This window comes from Phyllobates terribilis, unplaced genomic scaffold (assembly GCF_046119375.1).
Source record: "Phyllobates terribilis strain yellow unplaced genomic scaffold, ASM4611937v1 Scaffold_9__5_contigs__length_417890890, whole genome shotgun sequence".
Lineage (NCBI taxonomy): Eukaryota > Metazoa > Chordata > Amphibia > Anura > Dendrobatidae > Phyllobates > Phyllobates terribilis.
In genome coordinates, this window is record NW_027362769.1 from 175,949,890 (window position 1) to 175,972,393 (window position 22,504).

The window sequence follows — 22,504 nt, forward strand, 5'->3', positions numbered from 1 at the left end:
TGTGTACATACATTACATTACTGATCCTGAGTTACATCCTGTATTATACTCCAGAGCTGCACTCACTATTCTGCTGGTGCAGTCACTGTGTACATACATTACATTACTGATCCTGAGTTACATCCTGTATTATACTCCAGAGCTGCACTCACTATTCTGCTGGTGCAGTCACTGTGTACATACATTACATTACTGATCCTGAGTTACATCCTGTATTATACTCCAGAGCTGCACTCACTATTCTGCTGGTGCAGTCACTGTGTACATACATTACATTACTGATCCTGAGTTACATCCTGTATTATACTCCAGAGCTGCACTCACTATTCTGCTGGTGGGTGCAGTCACTGTGTACATACATTACATTACTGATCCTGAGTTACATCCTGTATTATACTCCAGAGCTGCACTCACTATTCTGCTGGTGCAGTCACTGTGTACATACATTACATTACTGATCCTGAGTTACATCCTGTATTATACTCCAGAGCTGCACTCACTATTCTGCTGGTGCAGTCACTGTGTACATACATTACATTACTGATCCTGAGTTACATCCTGTATTATACTCCAGAGCTGCACTCACTATTCTGCAGGCTTTAGTGGTGAAGTCTCCCAGCATTCTCTGCTTGTTCAGTGTCTGCATTGCTCTTTCTCTGGAGATTTACATTCTGGAATGGATCCCTTGAGATCTTGTCCTATGTTGTGTCGCTCTGCCGCCGGTGACCTTGCCCCCTTTCTTTGCAGGCTGCCTCTCCGCACTGGTGTACCAGCACTCTATCACCCCCTTGGCGCTGCCTTGCAAGCTGGTGATACCCACCCGAGGTAAAACTCACAAGCAGAACCAGAATAGCGCTGCAGCCAGGATGCAGTTGTATCGCTGTGTGATGTTCCGTATACTCAGGACTGTTACATTGTAGTGGATCTTTAATCCCCCTGTGTTGCTGAGATCCTTACATGCAGATGGTATATAGATGAGGCATGTCATGAGTAATGGGTGGGTTCCTGATAGCTTTGACCCCCATTGATGACTATAGAAGCCAGCGGTGCTTGGATTCTTTCTCCATAACGTCTCCATTCACTTGATCCTTCTTTCTCCCTCCTGTTAGATCCTTCTGATGAGACCAGAGAGACTGCGACACCCACCAACAACACCAGCGACCTGCTGAAACAAGGAGCAGGTGAGGGACCTGAATCCCGGGGTCTGGGGGTGAACATTTTAATATTTTCCAATGATCGCTGGGAAACAACCCTGGACATGGATCCCGAGGTGATCCTAAGCCAATACTAACACTTCTCTCCTCCGCAGCCTGCAACGTGCTGTTTGTTAATTCGATCGACATGGAGTCACTCACAGGACCACAGGCCATCACCAAGACCATAGCCGAGACGCTGTCCGCAGACCCCCAACCCACTGCAACTATTGTTCACTTTAAGGTCTCAGCTCAAGGGATCACTTTGACCGACAATCAGAGAAAGTAAGAAAAACGCATTTATATAATTGATCGAATACGAGGCATATGCTAAAAGGAGTTATAACATTTTTTGTATACATAAATCCATATATTTGGGGCTAAAAATTAATTTAGCAAATGGGTTTGATTAAATATTTTCCATCGTTTGCATTCTATATAGCCTGTGTGTTGCATTGCGTATTGCTGGCTGCAGAATGAGTTAACTGAGAATCCATCAGTGAGCGCTGAAAATCTGACGGGAGAGTTAATAACACTTTTATCTATGGTTTACTAAGGTCCTCTCAGCTAATTTATGGCCATAGACCACATCGAAAAAAAATATTTTTAATTTCAATTACATGTATTTAGGTAAATATAATAGCCTTTGCGTATATGGAATTGACTAGGAATAACATTAGAAAGTTGTGCTCTCTTCCATCACACTGTAGAAAATTGTTAACTACTACTCCTATGTACAAGAATATAACTACTATAATACTGCCTCCTATGTACAAGAATATAACTACTATAATACTGCCCCCTATGTACAAGAATATAACTACTATAATACTGTTCCTATGTACAAGAATACAACTACTATAATACTGCCCCTATGTACAAGAATATAACTACAATAATACTGCTCCCTATGTACAAGAATCTAACTACTATAATACTGCCTCCTATGTACAAGAATATAACTACTATAATACTGCTCCTATGTACAAGAATATAACTACTATAATACTGCTCCTATGTACAGGAATATAACTACTATAATACTGCCCCCTATGTACAAGAATATAACTACTATAATACTGCCCCTATGTACAAGAATATAACTACTATAATACTGCCCCCTATGTACAAGAATATAAATACTATAATACTGCCCCTATGTACAGGAATATAACTACTATAATACTGCCTCCTATGTACAAGAATATAACTACTATAATACTGCCCCTATGTACAAGAATATAACTGCTATAATGCTGCTCTTATGTACAAGAATATAACTACTATAATACTGCTACTATGTACAAGAATATAACTACTATAATACTGCCCCTATGTAAAAGAATATAAGTACTATAATACTGCACCTATGTACAAGAATATAACTGCTATAATACTGCCCCTATGTACAAGAATATAACTACTATAATACTGCCCCTATGTACAAGAATATAACTACTATAATACTGCTCCCTATGTACAAGAATATAACTACTATAATACTGCCCCTATGTACAAGAATATAACTACTCTAATACTGCTCCTATATACAAGAATATAACTACTATAATACTGCCCCTATGTACAATAATATAACTACTATAATGCTGCTCCTATGTACAAGAATATATCTACTATAATACTGCTCCTATGTACAAGAATATCACTACTATAATACTGCCCCTATGTGCAAGAATATAACAACTATAATACTGCTCCTATGTACAAGAATATAAATACTATAATACTGCTCCTATGTACAAGAATATAACTACTATAATACTGCCCCCTATGTACAAGAATATAACTACTATAATACTTCTCCTATATACAAGAATATAACTACTATAATACTGCCCCTATGTGCAAGAATATAAATACTATAATACTGCTCCTATGTACAAGAATATAACTACTATAATACTGCTCCTATGTACAAGAATATAAATACTATAATACTGCTCCTATGTACAAGAATATAAATACTATAATACTGCTCCTATGTACAAGAATATAACTACTATAATACTGCCCCTATGTACAAGAATATAACTACTATAATACTGCCCCCTATGTACAAGAATATAACTACTATAATACTGCCCTTATGTACAGGAATATAACTACTATAATACTGCCTCCTATGTGCAAGAATATAACTACTATAATACTGCCCCTATGTACAAGAATATAACTGCTATAATACTGCTCTTATGTACAAGAATATAACTGCTATAATACTGCCCCTATGTACAAGAATATAACTACTATAATACTGCCCCTATGTACAAGAATATAACTACTATAATGCTGCTCCTATGTACAAGAATATAACTACTATAATACTGCCCCTATGTACAAGAATCTAAATACTATAATACTGCCCCTATGTACAAGAATATAACTACTATAATGCTGCTCCCTATGTACAAGAATATAACTACTATAATACTGCTACTATGTACAAGAATATAACTACTATAATACTGCCCCTATGTACAAGAATATAACTACTATAATACTGCACCTATGTACAAGAATATAACTGCTATAATACTGCCCCTATGTACAAGAATATAACTACTATAATACTGCCCCCTATGTACAAGAATATAACTACTATAATACTGCTCCCTATGTACAAGAATATAACTACTATAATACTGCCCCTATGTACAAGAATATAACTACTCTAATACTGCTCCTATATACAAGAATATAACTACTATAATACTGCTCCTATGTAGAAGAATATAAGTACTATAATACTGCTCCTATGTAGAAGAATATAACTACTATAATACTGCCCCCTATGTACAATAATATAACTACTATATTACTGCTCCTATGTACAAGAATATATCTACTATAATACTACTCCTATGTACAAGAATATCACTACTATAATACTGCCCCTATGTGCAAGAATATAACTACTATAATACTGCTCCTATGTACAAGAATATAAATACTATAATACTGCTCCTATGTACAAGAATATAACTACTATAATACTGCCCCCTATGTACAAGAATATAACTACTATAATACTGCTCCTATATACAAGAATATAACTACTATAATACTGCCCCTATGTGTAAGAATATAAATACTATAATACTGCTCCTATGTACAAGAATATAACTACTATAATACTGCTCCTATGTACAAGAATATAAATACTATAATACTGCTCCTATGTACAAGAATATAACTACTATAATACTGCCCCTATGTGCAAGAATATAACTACTATAATACTGCTCCTATATGGAAGAATATAAATACTATAATACTGCTCCTATGTACAAGAATATAACTACTATAATACTGCCCCCTATGTACAAGAATATAACTACTATAATACTGCTCCTATATACAAGAATATAACTACTATAATACTGCCCCTATGTGCAAGAATATAAATACTATAATACTGCTCCTATGTACAAGAATATAACTACTATAATACTGCTCCTATGTACAAGAATATAACTACTATAAAACTGCCCCTATGTACAAGAATATAAATATATATACTATAATACTGCTCCTATGTACAAGAATATAACTACTATAATACTGCCCCTATGTGCAAGAATATAACTACTATAATACTGCTCCTATATACAAGAATATAACTACTATAATACTGCCCCTATGTGCAAGAATATAAATACTATAATACTGCTCCTATGGACAAGAATATAACTAATATAATACTGCTCCTATATACAAGAATATAACTACTATAATACTGCCCCCTATGTACAAGAATATAAGTATAAATACTATAATACTGCTCCTATGTACAAGAATATAAATACTATAATACTGCCCCTATGTGCAAGAATATAACTACTATAATACTGCCCCTATGTACAAGAATATAACTACTATAATACTGCCCCCTATGTACAAGAATATAACTACTATAATACTGCCCCATGTGCAAGAATATAACTACTATAATACTGCTCCTATATGCAAAATATAAATACTATAATACTGCTCCTATGTACAAGAATATAACTACTATAATACTGCCCCTATGTACAAGAATATAATTACTATAATACTGCCCCTATGTGCAAGAATATAACTACTATAATACTGCTCCCTATATACAAGAATATAACTACTATAATACTGCCCCTATGTACAAGAATATAACTACTATAATACTGCCCCTATGTGCAAGAATATAACTACTATAATACTGCTCCTATGTATAAGAATATAACTACTATAATACTGTTCCTATGTACAAGAATATAACTACTATAATACTGCTCCCTATATACGAGAATATAACTACTATAATACTGCCCCTATGTACAAGAATATAGCTAGTATAATACTGCTCCTATGTACAAGAATATAACTACTATAATACTGCTCCTATGTACAAGAATATAACTACTATAATACTGCTCCTATGTACAAGAATATAACTACTATAATACTGCTCCCTGTATAAAAGAATATAACTACTATAATACTGCCCCCTATGTACAAGAATATAACTACTATAATACTGCCCCTATATGCAAGAATATAACTGCTATAATGCTGCTCTTATGTACAAGAATATAACTACTATAATACTGCCCCTATGTACAAGAATATAACTGCTATAATGCTGCTCTTATGTACAAGAATATAACTACTATAATACTGCCCCTATGTACAAGAATATAACTACTATAATACTGCCCCTATGTACAAGAATATAACTACTATAATACTGCTCCTATGTACAAGAATATAACTACTATAATACTGCCCCTATGTACAAGAATATAACTACTATAATACTGCCCCTATGTACAAGAATATAACTGCTATAATGCTGCGCTTATGTACAAGAATATAACTACTATAATACTGCCCCTATGTACAAGAATATAACTACTATAATACTGCCCCTATGTACAAGAATATAACTACTATAATAATGCTCCTATGTACAAGAATATAACTACTATAATACTGCCCCTATGTACAAGAATATAACTACTATATTACTGCCCCTATGTACAAGAATATAACTACTATAATGGTGCTCCCTATGTACAAGAATATAACTACTATAATACTGCTACTATGTACAAGAATATAACTACTATAATACTGCCCCTATGTAAAAGAATATAAGTACTATAATACTGCACCTATGTACAAGAATATAACTGCTATAATACTGCCCCTATGTACAAGAATATAACTACTATAATACTGCCCCCTATGTACAAGAATATAACTACTATAATACTGCTCCCTATGTACAAGAATATAACTACTATAATACTGCCCCTATGTACAAGAATATAACTACTCTAATACTGCTCCTATATACAAGAATATAACTACTATAATACTGCTCTTATGTAGAAGAATATAACTACTATAATACTGCTCCTATGTAGAAGAATATAACTACTATAATACTGCCCCCTATGTACAAGAATATAACTACTATAATACTGCTCCTATGTACAAGACTATAACTACTATAATACTGCCCCTATGTACAATAATATAACTACTATAATACTGCTCCTATGTACAAGAATATATCTACTATAATACTACTCCTATGTACAAGAATATCACTACTATAATACTGCCCCTATGTGCAAGAATATAACTACTATAATACTGCTCCTATGTACAAGAATATAAATACTATAATACTGCTCCTATGTACAAGAATATAACTACTATAATACTGCCCCCTATGTACAAGAATATAACTACTATAATACTGTCCCCTATGTACAAGAATATAACTACTATAATACTGTTCCTATGTACAAGAATACAACTACTATAATACTGCCCCTATGTACAAGAATACAACTACTATAATACTGCCCCTATGTACAAGAATATAACTACTATAATACTGCCCCCTATGTACAAGAATATAACTACTATAATACTGCCTCCTATGTACAAGAATATAACTACTATAATACTGCTCCTATGTACAAGAATATAACTACTATAATACTGCTCCTATGTACAGGAATATAACTACTATAATACTGCCCCCTATGTACAAGAATATAACTACTATAATACTGCCCCTATGTACAAGAATATAACTACTATAATACTGCCCCCTATGTACAAGAATATAAATACTATAATACTGCCCCTATGTACAGGAATATAACTACTATAATACTGCCTCCTATGTACAAGAATATAACTACTATAATACTGCCCCTATGTACAAGAATATAACTGCTATAATACTGCTCTTATGTACAAGAATATAACTACTATAATACTGCCCCTATGTACAAGAATATAACTACTATAATACTGCCCCTATGTACAAGAATATAACTACTATAATACTGCTCCTATGTACAAGAATATAACTACTATAATACTGCCCCTATGTACAAGAACATAACTACTATAATACTGCCCCTATGTACAAGAATATAACTACTATAAAGCTGCTCCCTATGTTCAAGAATATAACTACTATAATTCTGCTACTATGTACAAGAATATAACTACTATAATACTGCCCCTATGTACAAGAATATAACTACTATAATACTGCACCTATGTACAAGAATATAGCTGCTATAATACTGCCCCTATGTACAAGAATATAACTACTATAATACTGCCCCCTATGTACAAGAATATAACTACTATAATACTGCTCCCTATGTACAAGAATATAACTACTATAATACTGCCCCCTATGTACAAGAATATAACTACTATAATACTGCTCCTATGTACAAGAATATAACTACTATAATACTGCTCCTATGTAGAAGAATATAACTACTATAATGCTGCTCCTATGTACAAGAATATATCTACTATAATACTGCTCCTATGTACAAGAATATCACTACTATAATACTGCCCCTATGTGCAAGAATATAACTACTATAATACTGCTCCTATGTACAAGAATATAAATACTATAATACTGCTCCTATGTACAAGAATATAACTACTATAATACTGCCCCCTATGTACAAGAATATAACTACTATAATACTGCTCCTATATACAAGAATATAACTACTATAATACTGCCCCTATGTGCAAGAATATCAATACTATAATACTGCTCCTATGTACAAGAATATAACTACTATAATACTTCTCCTATGTACAAGAATATAAATACTATAATACTGCTCCTATGTACAGGAATATAACTACTATAATACTGCCCCTATGTACAAGAATATAACTACTATAATACTGCCCCCTATGTACAAGAATATAACTACTATAATACTGCCCTTATGTACAGGAATATAACTACTATAATACTGCCTCCTATGTGCAAGAATATAACTACTATAATACTGCCCCTATGTACAAGAATATAACTGCTATAATACTGCTCTTATGTACAAGAATATAACTGCTATAATACTGCCCCTATGTACAAGAATATAACTACTATAATACTGCCCCTATGTACAAGAATATAACTACTATAATGCTGTTCCTATGTACAAGAATATAACTACTATAATACTGCCCCTATGTACAAGAATCTAAATACTATAATACTGCCCTTATGTACAAGAATATAACTACTATAATGCTGCTCCCTATGTACAAGAATATAACTACTATAATACTGCTACTATGTACAAGAATATAACTACTATAATACTGCCCCTATGTACAAGAATATAACTACTATAATACTGCACCTATGTACAAGAATATAACTGCTATAATACTGCCCCTATGTACAAGAATATAACTACTATAATACTGCCCCCTATGTACAATAATATAACTACTATAATACTGCTCCCTATGTACAAGAATATAACTACTATAATACTGCCCCTCTGTACAAGAATATAACTACTCTAATACTGCTCCTATATACAAGAATATAACTACTATAATACTGCTCCTATGTAGAAGAATATAACTACTATAATACTGCTCCTATGTAGAAGAATATAACTACTATAATACTGCTCCCTATATACGAGAATATAACTACTATAATACTGCCCCTATGTACAAGAATATAGCTAGTATAATACTGCTCCTATGTACAAGAATATAACTACTATAATACTGCTCCTATGTACAAGAATATAACTACTATAATACTGCTCCCTGTATAAAAGAATATAACTACTATAATACTGCCCCCTATGTACAAGAATATAACTACTATAATACTGCCCCTATATGCAAGAATATAACTGCTATAATGCTGCTCTTATGTACAAGAATATAACTACTATAATACTGCCCCTATGTACAAGAATATAACTGCTATAATGCTGCTCTTATGTACAAGAATATAACTACTATAATACTGCCCCTATGTACAAGAATATAACTACTATAGTACTGCCCCTATGTACAAGAATATAACTACTATAATACTGCTCCTATGTACAAGAATATAACTACTATAATACTACCCCTATGTACAAGAATATAACTACTATAATACAGCCCCTATGTACAAGAATATAACTGATATAATGCTGCTCTTATGTACAAGAATATAACTACTATAATACTGCCCCTATGTACAAGAATATAACTACTATAATACTGCCCCTATGTACAAGAATATAACTACTATAATACTGCTCCTATGTACAAGAATATAACTACTATAATACTGCCCCTATGTACAAGAATATAACTACTATAATACTGCCCCTATGTACAAGAATATAACTACTATAATGGTGCTCCCTATGTACAAGAATATAACTACTATAATACTGCTACTATGTACAAGAATATAACTACTATAATACTGCCCCTATGTAAAAGAATATAACTACTATAATACTGCCCCCTATGTACAAGAATATAACTACTATAATACTGCTCCCTATGTACAAGAATATAACTACTATAATACTGCCCCTATGTACAAGAATATAACTACTCTAATACTGCTCCTATATACAAGAATATAACTAATATAATACTGCTCTTATGTAGAAGAATATAACTACTATAATACTGCTGCTTTGTAGAAGAATATAACTACTATAATACTGCCCCCTATGTACAAGAATATAACTACTATAATACTGCTCCTATGTACAAGACTATAACTACTATAATACTGCCCCTATGTACAATAATATAACTACTATAATACTGCTCCTATGTACAAGAATATATCTACTATAATACTACTCCTATGTACAAGAATATCACTACTATAATACTGCCCCTATGTGCAAGAATATAACTACTATAATACTGCTCCTATGTACAAGAATATAAATACTATAATACTGCTCCTATGTACAAGAATATAACTACTATAATACTGCCCCCTATGTACAAGAATATAACTACTATAATACTGTCCCCTATGTACAAGAATATAACTACTATAATACTGTTCCTATGTACAAGAATACAACTACTATAATACTGCCCCTATGTACAAGAATACAACTACTATAATACTGCCCCTATGTACAAGAATATAACTACTATAATACTGCCCCCTATGTACAAGAATATAACTACTATAATACTGCCTCCTATGTACAAGAATATAACTACTATAATACTGCTCCTATGTACAAGAATATAACTACTATAATACTGCTCCTATGTACAGGAATTTAACTACTATAATACTGCCCCCTATGTACAAGAATATAACTACTATAATACTGCCCCTATGTACAAGAATATAACTACTATAATACTGCCCCCTATGTACAAGAATATAAATACTATAATACTGCCCCTATGTACAGGAATATAACTACTATAATACTGCCTCCTATGTACAAGAATATAACTACTATAATACTGCCCCTATGTACAAGAATATAACTGCTATAATACTGCTCTTATGTACAAGAATATAACTACTATAATACTGCCCCTATGTACAAGAATATAACTACTATAATACTGCCCCTATGTACAAGAATATAACTACTATAATACTGCTCCTATATACAAGAATATAACTACTATAATACTGCCCCTATGTACAAGAACATAACTACTATAATACTGCCCCTATGTACAAGAATATAACTACTATAAAGCTGCTCCCTATGTTCAAGAATATAACTACTATAATTCTGCTACTATGTACAAGAATATAACTACTATAATACTGCCCCTATGTACAAGAATATAACTACTATAATACTGCACCTATGTAGAAGAATATAACTGCTATAATACTGCCCCTATGTACAAGAATATAACTACTATAATACTGCCCCCTATGTACAAGAATATAACTGCTATAATACTGCTCCCTATGTACAAGAATATAACTACTATAATACTGCCCCTATGTACAAGAATATAACTACTATAATGCTGCTCCTATATACAAGAATATAACTACTATAATACTGCTCCTATGTAGAAGAATATAACTACTATAATACTGCCCTTATGTACAAGAATATAACTACTATAATGCTGCTCCCTATGTACAAGAATATAACTACTATAATACTGCTACTATGTACAAGAATATAACTACTATAATACTGCCCCTATATACAAGAATATAACTACTATAATACTGCACCTATGTACAAGAATATATCTACTATAATACTGCTACTATGTACAAGAATATAACTACTATAATACTGCCCCCTATGTACAAGAATATAACTACTATAATACTGCTCCTATGTACAAGAATATAACTACTATAATACTGCCCCTCTGTACAAGAATATAACTACTCTAATACTGCCCCCTATGTACAAGAATATAACTACTATAATACTGCTCCTATATACAAGAATATAACTACTATAATACTGCCCCTATGTGCAAGAATATAAATACTATAATACTGCTCCTATGTACAAGAATATAACTACTATAATACTGCTCCTATGTACAAGAATATAAATACTATAATACTGCTCCTATGTACAAGAATATAACTACTATAATACTGCCCCTATGTACAAGAATATAACTACTATAATACTGCCCCCTATGTACAAGAATATAACTACTATAATACTGCCCTTATGTACAGGAATATAACTACTATAATACTGCCTCCTATGTGCAAGAATATAACTACTATAATACTGCCCCTATGTACAAGAATATAACTGCTATAATACTGCTCTTATGTACAAGAATATAACTGCTATAATACTGCCCCTATGTACAAGAATATAACTACTATAATAGTGCCCCTATGTACAAGAATATAACTACTATAATGCTGCTCCTATGTACAAGAATATAACTACTATAATACTGCCCCTATGTACAAGAATCTAAATACTATAATACTGCCCCTATGTACAAGAATATAAGTACTATAATGCTGCTCCCTATGTACAAGAATATAACTACTATAATACTGCTACTATGTACAAGAATATAACTACTATAATACTGCCCCTATGTACAAGAATATAACTACTATAATACTGCACCTATGTACAAGAATATAACTGCTATAATACTGCCCCTATGTACAAGAATATAACTACTATAATACTGCCCCCTATGTAGAAGAATATAACTACTATAATACTGCTCCCTATGTACAAGAATATAACTACTATAATACTGCCCCTCTGTACAAGAATATAACTACTCTAATACTGCTCCTATATACAAGAATATAACTACTATAATACTGCTCCTATGTAGAAGAATATAACTACTATAATACTGCTCCTATGTAGAAGAATATAACTACTATAATACTGCCCTCTATGTACAAGAATATAACTACTATAATACTGCTCCTATGTACAAGACTATAACTACTATAATACTGCCCCTATGTACAATAATATAACTACTATAATACTGCTCCTATGTACAAGAATATATCTACTATAATACTACTCCTATGTACAAGAATATCACTACTATAATACTGCCCCTATGTGCAAGAATATAACTACTATAATACTGCTCCTATGTACAAGAATATAAATACTATAATACTGCTCCTATGTACAAGAATATAACTACTATAATACTGCCCCCTATGTACAAGAATATAACTACTATAATACTGCTCCTATATACAAGAATATAACTACTATAATACTGCCCCTATGTGCAAGAATATAAATACTATAATACTGCTCCTATGTACAAGAATATAACTACTATAATACTGCTCCTATGTACAAGAATATAAATACTATAATACTGCTCCTATGTACAAGAATATAACTACTATAATACTGCCTCTATGTGCAAGAATATAACTACTATAATAGTGCTCCTATATGCAAGAATATAAATACTATAATACTGCTCCTATGTACAAGAATATAAATACTATAATACTGCCCCCTATGTACAAGAATTAATACTGCTCCTATATACAAGAATATAACTACTATAATACTGCCCCTATGTGCAAGAATATAAATACTATAATACTGCTCCTATGTACAAGAATATAACTACTATAATACTGCTCCTATGTACAAGAATATAACTACTATAAAACTGCCCCTATGTACAAGAATATAAATATATATACTATAATACTGCTCCTATGTACAAGAATATAACTACTATAATACTGCCCCTATGTGCAAGAATATAACTACTATAATACTGCTCCTATATACAAGAATATAACTACTATAATACTGCTCCTATGGACAAGAATATAACTACTATAATACTGCTCCTATATACAAGAATATAACTACTATAATACTGCCCCCTATGTACAAGAATATAAGTATAAATACTATAATACTGCTCCTATGTACAAGAATATAAATACTATAATACTGCCCCTATGTGCAAGAATATAACTACTATAATACTGCCCCTATGTACAAGAATATAACTACTATAATACTGCCCCCTATGTACAAGAATATAACTACTATAATACTGCCCCATGTGCAAGAATATAACTACTATAATACTGCTCCTATATGCAAAATATAAATACTATAATACTGCTCCTATGTACAAGAATATAACTTCTATATTACTGCTCCCTATATACAAGAATATAACTGCTATAATATTGCCCCTATGTACAAGAATTTAATTACTATAATACTGCCCCTATGTGCAAGAATATAACTACTATAATACTGCTCCCTATATACAAGAATATAACTACTATAATACTGCCCCTATGTACAAGAATATAACTACTATAATACTGCCCCTATGTGCAAGAATATAACTACTATAATACTGCTCCTATGTATAAGAATATAACTACTATAATACTGTTCCTATGTACAAGAATATAACTACTATAATACTGCTCCCTATATACGAGAATATAACTACTATAATACTGCCCCTATGTACAAGAATATAGCTAGTATAATACTGCTCCTATGTACAAGAATATAACTACTATAATACTGCTCCTATGTACAAGAATATAACTACTATAATACTGCTCCTATGTACAAGAATATAACTACTATAATACTGCTCCCTGTATAAAAGAATATAACTACTATAATACTGCCCCCTATGTACAAGAATATAACTACTATAATACTGCCCCTATATGCAAGAATATAACTACTATAATACTGCCCCTATATACAAGAATATAACTACTATAATACTGCTCCTATATACGAGAATATAACTACTATAATACTGCTCCTATGTACAAGAATATAACTACTATAATACTGCTCCTATGTACAAGAATATAACTAATATAGTACTGCTCCTATGTACAAGAATATAACTACTATAATACTGCCCCCTATGTACAAGAATATAACTACTATAATACTGCCCCCTATGTACAAGAATATACCTACTATAATACTGCTCCTATGTACAAGAATATAACTACTATAATACTGCTCCTATGTACAAGAATATAACTACTATAACACTGCTCCTATGTACAAGAATATAACTACTATAATACTGCTCCCTATGTACAAGAATATAACTACTATAATACTGCCCCTATGTACAAGAATATAACTACTATAATACTGCTCCTATGTACAAGAATATAACTACTATAATACTGCTCCCTATGTACAAGAATATAACTACTATAATACTGCTCCTATGTACAAGAATATAACTACTATAATACTGCTCCTATGTACAAGAATATAACTACTATAATACTGCCCCTATGTACAAGAATATAACTACTATAATACTGCTCCCTATGTACAAGAATATAACTACTATAATATTGCCCCTATGTACAAGAATATAACTACTATAATACTGCTCCTATGTACAAGAATATAACTACTATAATACTGCTCCCTATGTACAAGAATATAAGTACTATAATACTGCCCCTATGTACAAGAATATAACTACTATAATATTGCTCCCTATATACAAGAATATAACTACTATAATACTGCCCCTATGTACAAGAATATAGCTACTATAATACTGCTCCTATGTACAAGAATATAACTACTATAATACTGCTCCTATGTACAAGAATATAACTACTATAATACTGCCCCTATGTACAAGAATATAACTACTATAATACTGCTCCTATGTACAAGATTATAACTACTATAATACTACCCCTATGTACAAGAATATAACTACTATAATACTGCCCGCTATGTACAAGAATATAACTACTATAATCCTGCCCCACTATGTACAAGAATATCACTACTATAATACTGCCCCTATGTGCAAGAATATAACTACTATAATACTGCTCCTATGTACAAGAATATAAATACTATAATACTGCTCCTATGTACAAGAATATAACTACTATAATACTGCCCCCTATGTACAAGAATATAACTACTATAATACTGCTCCTATATACAAGAATATAACTACTATAATACTGCCCCTATGTGCAAGAATATAAATACTATAATACTGCTCCTATGTACAAGAATATAACTACTATAATACTGCTCCTATGTACAAGAATATAAATACTATAATACTGCTCCTATGTACAAGAATATAACTACTATAATACTGCCCCTATGTACAAGAATATAACTACTATAATACTGCCCCCTATGTACAAGAATATAACTACTATAATACTGCCCTTATGTACCGGAATGTAACTACTATAATACTGCCTCCTATGTGCAAGAATATAACTACTATAATACTGCCCCTATGTACAAGAATATAACTGCTATAATACTGCTCTTATGTACAAGAATATAACTGCTATAATACTGCCCCTATGTACAAGAATATAACTACTATAATACTGCCCCTATGTACAAGAATATAACTACTATAATGCTGCTCCTATGTACAAGAATATAACTACTATAATACTGCCCCTATGTACAAGAATCTAAATACTATAATACTGCCCCTATGTACAAGAATATAACTACTATAATGCTGCTCCCTATGTACAAGAATATAACTACTATAATACTGCTACTATGTACAAGAATATAACTACTATAATACTGCCCCTATGTACAAGAATATAACTACTATAATACTGCACCTATGTACAAGAATATAACTGCTATAATACTGCCCCTATGTACAAGAATATAACTACTATAATACTGCCCCCTATGGAGAAGAATATAACTACTATAATACTGCTCCCTATGTACAAGAATATAACTACTATAATACTGCCCCTCTGTACAAGAATATAACTACTCTAATACTGCTCCTATATACAAGAATATAACTACTATAATACTGCTCCTATGTAGAAGAATATAACTACTATAATACTGCTCCTATATAGAAGAATATAACTACTATAATACTGCCCTCTATGTACAAGAATATAACTACTATAATACTGCTCCTATGTACAAGACTATAACTACTATAATACTGCCCCTATGTACAATAATATAACTACTATAATACTGCTCCTATGTACAAGAATATATCTACTATAATACTACTCCTATGTACAAGAATATCACTACTATAATACTGCCCCTATGTGCAAGAATATAACTACTATAATACTGCTCCTATGTACAAGAATATAAATACTATAATACTGCTCCTATGTACAAGAATATAACTACTATAATACTGCCCCCTATGTACAAGAATATAACTACTATAATACTGCTCCTATATACAAGAATATAACTACTATAATACTGCCCCTATGTGCAAGAATATAAATACTATAATACTGCTCCTATGTACAAGAATATAACTACTATAATACTGCTCCTATGTACAAGAATATAAATACTATAATACTGCTCCTATGTACAAGAATATAACTACTATAATACTGCCTCTATGTGCAAGAATATAACTACTATAATAGTGCTCCTATATGCAAGAATATAAATACTATAATACTGCTCCTATGTACAAGAATATAACTACTATAATACTGCCCCCTATGTACAAGAATATAACTACTATAATACTGCTCCTATATACAAGAATATAACTACTATAATACTGCCCCTATGTGCAAGAATATAAATACTATAATACTGCTCCTATGTACAAGAATATAACTACTATAATACTGCTCCTATGTACAAGAATATAACTACTATAAAACTGCCCCTATGTACAAGAATATAAATATATATACTATAATACTGCTCCTATGTACAAGAATATAACTACTATAATACTGCTCCTATGTACAAGAATATAACTACTATAAAACTGCCCCTATGTACAAGAATATAAATATATATACTATAATACTGCTCCTATGTACAAGAATATAACTACTATAATACTGCCCCTATGTGCAAGAATATAACTACTATAATACTGCTCCTATATACAAGAATATAACTACTATAATACTGCTCCTATGGACAAGAATATAACTACTATAATACTGCTCCTATATACAAGAATATAACTACTATAATACTGCCCCCTATGTACAAGAATATAAGTATAAATACTATAATACTGCTCCTATGTACAAGAATATAAATACTATAATACTGCCCCTATGTGCAAGAATATAACTACTATAATACTGCCCCTATGTACAAGAATATAACTACTATAATACTGCCCCCTATGTACAAGAATATAACTACTATAATACTGCCCCATGTGCAAGAATATAACTACTATAATACTGCTCCTATATGCAAAATATAAATACTATAATACTGCTCCTATGTACAAGAATATAACTTCTATATTACTGCTCCCTATATACAAGAATATAACTGCTATAATATTGCCCCTATGTACAAGAATTTAATTACTATAATACTGCCCCTATGTGCAAGAATATAACTACTATAATACTGCTCCCTATATACAAGAATATAACTACTATAATACTGCCCCTATGTACAAGAATATAACTACTATAATACTGCCCCTATGTGCAAGAATATAACTACTATAATACTGCTCCTATGTGCAAGAATATAACTACTATAATACTGCTCCTATGTATAAGAATATAACTACTATAATACTGTTCCTATGTACAAGAATATAACTACTATAATACTGCTCCCTATATACGAGAATATAGCTACTATAATACTGCCCCTATGTACAAGAATATAGCTAGTATAATACTGCTCCTATGTACAAGAATATAACTACTATAATACTGCTCCTATGTACAAGAATATAACTACTATAATACTGCTCCTATGTACAAGAATATAACTACTATAATACTGCTCCCTGTATAAAAGAATATAACTACTATAATACTGCCCCCTATGTACAAGAATATAACTACTATAATACTGCCCCTATATGCAAGAATATAACTACTATAATACTGCCCCTATATACAAGAATATAACTACTATAATACTGCTCCTATATACGAGAATATAACTACTATAATACTGCTCCTATGTACAAGAATATAACTACTATAATACTGCTCCTATGTACAAGAATATAACTAATATAGTACTGCTCCTATGTACAAGAATATAACTACTATAATACTGCCCCCTATGTACAAGAATATAACTACTATAATACTGCCCCCTATGTACAAGAATATACCTACTATAATACTGCTCCTATGTACAAGAATATAACTACTATAATACTGCTCCTATGTACAAGAATATAACTACTATAACACTGCTCCTATGTACAAGAATATAACTACTATAATACTGCTCCCTATGTACAAGAATATAACTACTATAATACTGCCCCTATGTACAAGAATATAACTACTATAATACTGCTCCTATGTACAAGAATATAACTACTATAATACTGCTCCCTATGTACAAGAATATAACTACTATAATACTGCTCCTATGTACAAGAATATAACTACTATAATACTGCTCCTATGTACAAGAATATAACTACTATAATACTGCCCCTATGTACAAGAATATAACTACTATAATACTGCTCCCTATGTACAAGAATATAACTACTATAATATTGCCCCTATGTACAAGAATATAACTACTATAATACTGCTCCTATGTACAAGAATATAACTACTATAATACTGCTCCCTATGTACAAGAATATAAGTACTATAATACTGCCCCTATGTACAAGAATATAACTACTATAATATTGCTCCCTATATACAAGAATATAACTACTATAATACTGCCCCTATGTACAAGAATATAGCTACTATAATACTGCTCCTATGTACAAGAATATAACTACTATAATACTGCTCCTATGTACAAGAATATAACTACTATAATACTGCCCCTATGTACAAGAATATAACTACTATAATACTGCTCCTATGTACAAGATTATAACTACTATAATACTACCCCTATGTACAAGAATATAACTACTATAATACTGCCCGCTATGTACAAGAATATAACTACTATAATCCTGCCCCACTATGTACAAGAATATCACTACTATAATACTGCCCCTATGTGCAAGAATATAACTACTATAATACTGCTCCTATGTACAAGAATATAAATACTATAATACTGCTCCTATGTACAAGAATATAACTACTATAATACTGCCCCCTATGTACAAGAATATAACTACTATAATACTGCTCCTATATACAAGAATATAACTACTATAATACTGCCCCTATGTGCAAGAATATAAATACTATAATACTGCTCCTATGTACAAGAATATAACTACTATAATACTGCTCCTATGTACAAGAATATAAATACTATAATACTGCTCCTATGTACAAGAATATAACTACTATAATACTGCCCCTATGTACAAGAATATAACTACTATAATACTGCCCCCTATGTACAAGAATATAACTACTATAATACTGCCCTTATGTACAGGAATGTAACTACTATAATACTGCCTCCTATGTGCAAGAATATAACTACTATAATACTGCCCCTATGTACAAGAATATAACTGCTATAATACTGCTCTTATGTACAAGAATATAACTGCTATAATACTGCCCCTATGTACAAGAATATAACTACTATAATACTGCCCCTATGTACAAGAATATAACTACTATAATGCTGCTCCTATGTACAAGAATATAACTACTATAATACTGCCCCTATGTACAAGAATCTAAATACTATAATACTGCCCCTATGTACAAGAATATAACTACTATAATGCTGCTCCCTATGTACAAGAATATAACTACTATAATACTGCTACTATGTACAAGAATATAACTACTATAATACTGCCCCTATGTACAAGAATATAACTACTATAATACTGCACCTATGTACAAGAATATAACTGCTATAATACTGCCCCTATGTACAAGAATATAACTACTATAATACTGCCCCCTATGTAGAAGAATATAACTACTATAATACTGCTCCCTATGTACAAGAATATAACTACTATAATACTGCCCCTCTGTACAAGAATATAACTACTCTAATACTGCTCCTATATACAAGAATATAACTACTATAATACTGCTCCTATGTAGAAGAATATAACTACTATAATACTGCTCCTATGTAGAAGAATATAACTACTATAATACTGCCCTCTATGTACAAGAATATAACTACTATAATACTGCTCCTATGTACAAGACTATAACTACTATAATACTGCCCCTATGTACAATAATATAACTACTATAATACTGCTCCTATGTACAAGAATATATCTACTATAATACTACTCCTATGTACAAGAATATCACTACTATAATACTGCCCCTATGTGCAAGAATATAACTACTATAATACTGCTCCTATGTACAAGAATATAAATACTATAATACTGCTCCTATGTACAAGAATATAACTACTATAATACTGCCCCCTATGTACAAGAATATAACTACTATAATACTGCTCCTATATACAAGAATATAACTACTATAATACTGCCCCTATGTGCAAGAATATAAATACTATAATACTGCTCCTATGTACAAGAATATAACTACTATAATACTGCTCCTATGTACAAGAATATAAATACTATAATACTGCTCCTATGTACAAGAATATAACTACTATAATACTGCCTCTATGTGCAAGAATATAACTACTATAATAGTGCTCCTATATGCAAGAATATAAATACTATAATACTGCTCCTATGTACAAGAATATAACTACTATAATACTGCCCCCTATGTACAAGAATATAACTACTATAATACTGCTCCTATATACAAGAATATAACTACTATAATACTGCCCCTATGTGCAAGAATATAAATACTATAATACTGCTCCTATGTACAAGAATATAACTACTATAATACTGCTCCTATGTACAAGAATATAACTACTATAAAACTGCCCCTATGTACAAGAATATAAATATATATACTATAATACTGCTCCTATGTACAAGAATATAACTACTATAATACTGCCCCTATGTGCAAGAATATAACTACTATAATACTGCTCCTATATACAAGAATATAACTACTATAATACTGCTCCTATGGACAAGAATATAACTACTATAATACTGCTCCTATATACAAGAATATAACTACTATAATACTGCCCCCTATGTACAAGAATATAAGTATAAATACTATAATACTGCTCCTATGTACAAGAATATAAATACTATAAAACTGCCCCTATGTGCAAGAATATAACTACTATAATACTGCCCCTATGTACAAGAATATAACTACTATAATACTGCCCCCTATGTACAAGAATATAACTACTATAATACTGCCCCATGTGCAAGAATATAACTACTATAATACTGCTCCTATATGCAAAATATAAATACTATAATACTGCTCCTATGTACAAGAATATAACTTCTATATTACTGCTCCCTATATACAAGAATATAACTACTATAATACTGCCCCTATGTACAAGAATATAATTACTATAATACTGCCCCTATGTGCAAGAATATAACTACTATAATACTGCTCCCTATATACAAGA

At 31.3% G+C, this 22,504-nt stretch overlaps 1 protein-coding gene across 17 annotated transcripts in view; it reads left to right on the top strand.

Annotated features, from left to right (window-relative positions):
- Positions 1 to 22,504, top strand: part of TNS1 (tensin 1) — a 608,032-nt gene that overhangs the window by 570,986 nt on the left and 14,542 nt on the right. For all 17 annotated transcript variants that reach the window (XM_073647437.1, XM_073647438.1, XM_073647442.1 and 14 more), the window contains 3 exons: positions 748 to 825; positions 1,110 to 1,181; positions 1,310 to 1,478. In XM_073647437.1, coding sequence (XP_073503538.1) covers positions 748 to 825; positions 1,110 to 1,181; positions 1,310 to 1,478 — 319 coding nt within the window. The remainder of the gene's footprint in view (positions 1 to 747; positions 826 to 1,109; positions 1,182 to 1,309; positions 1,479 to 22,504) is intronic.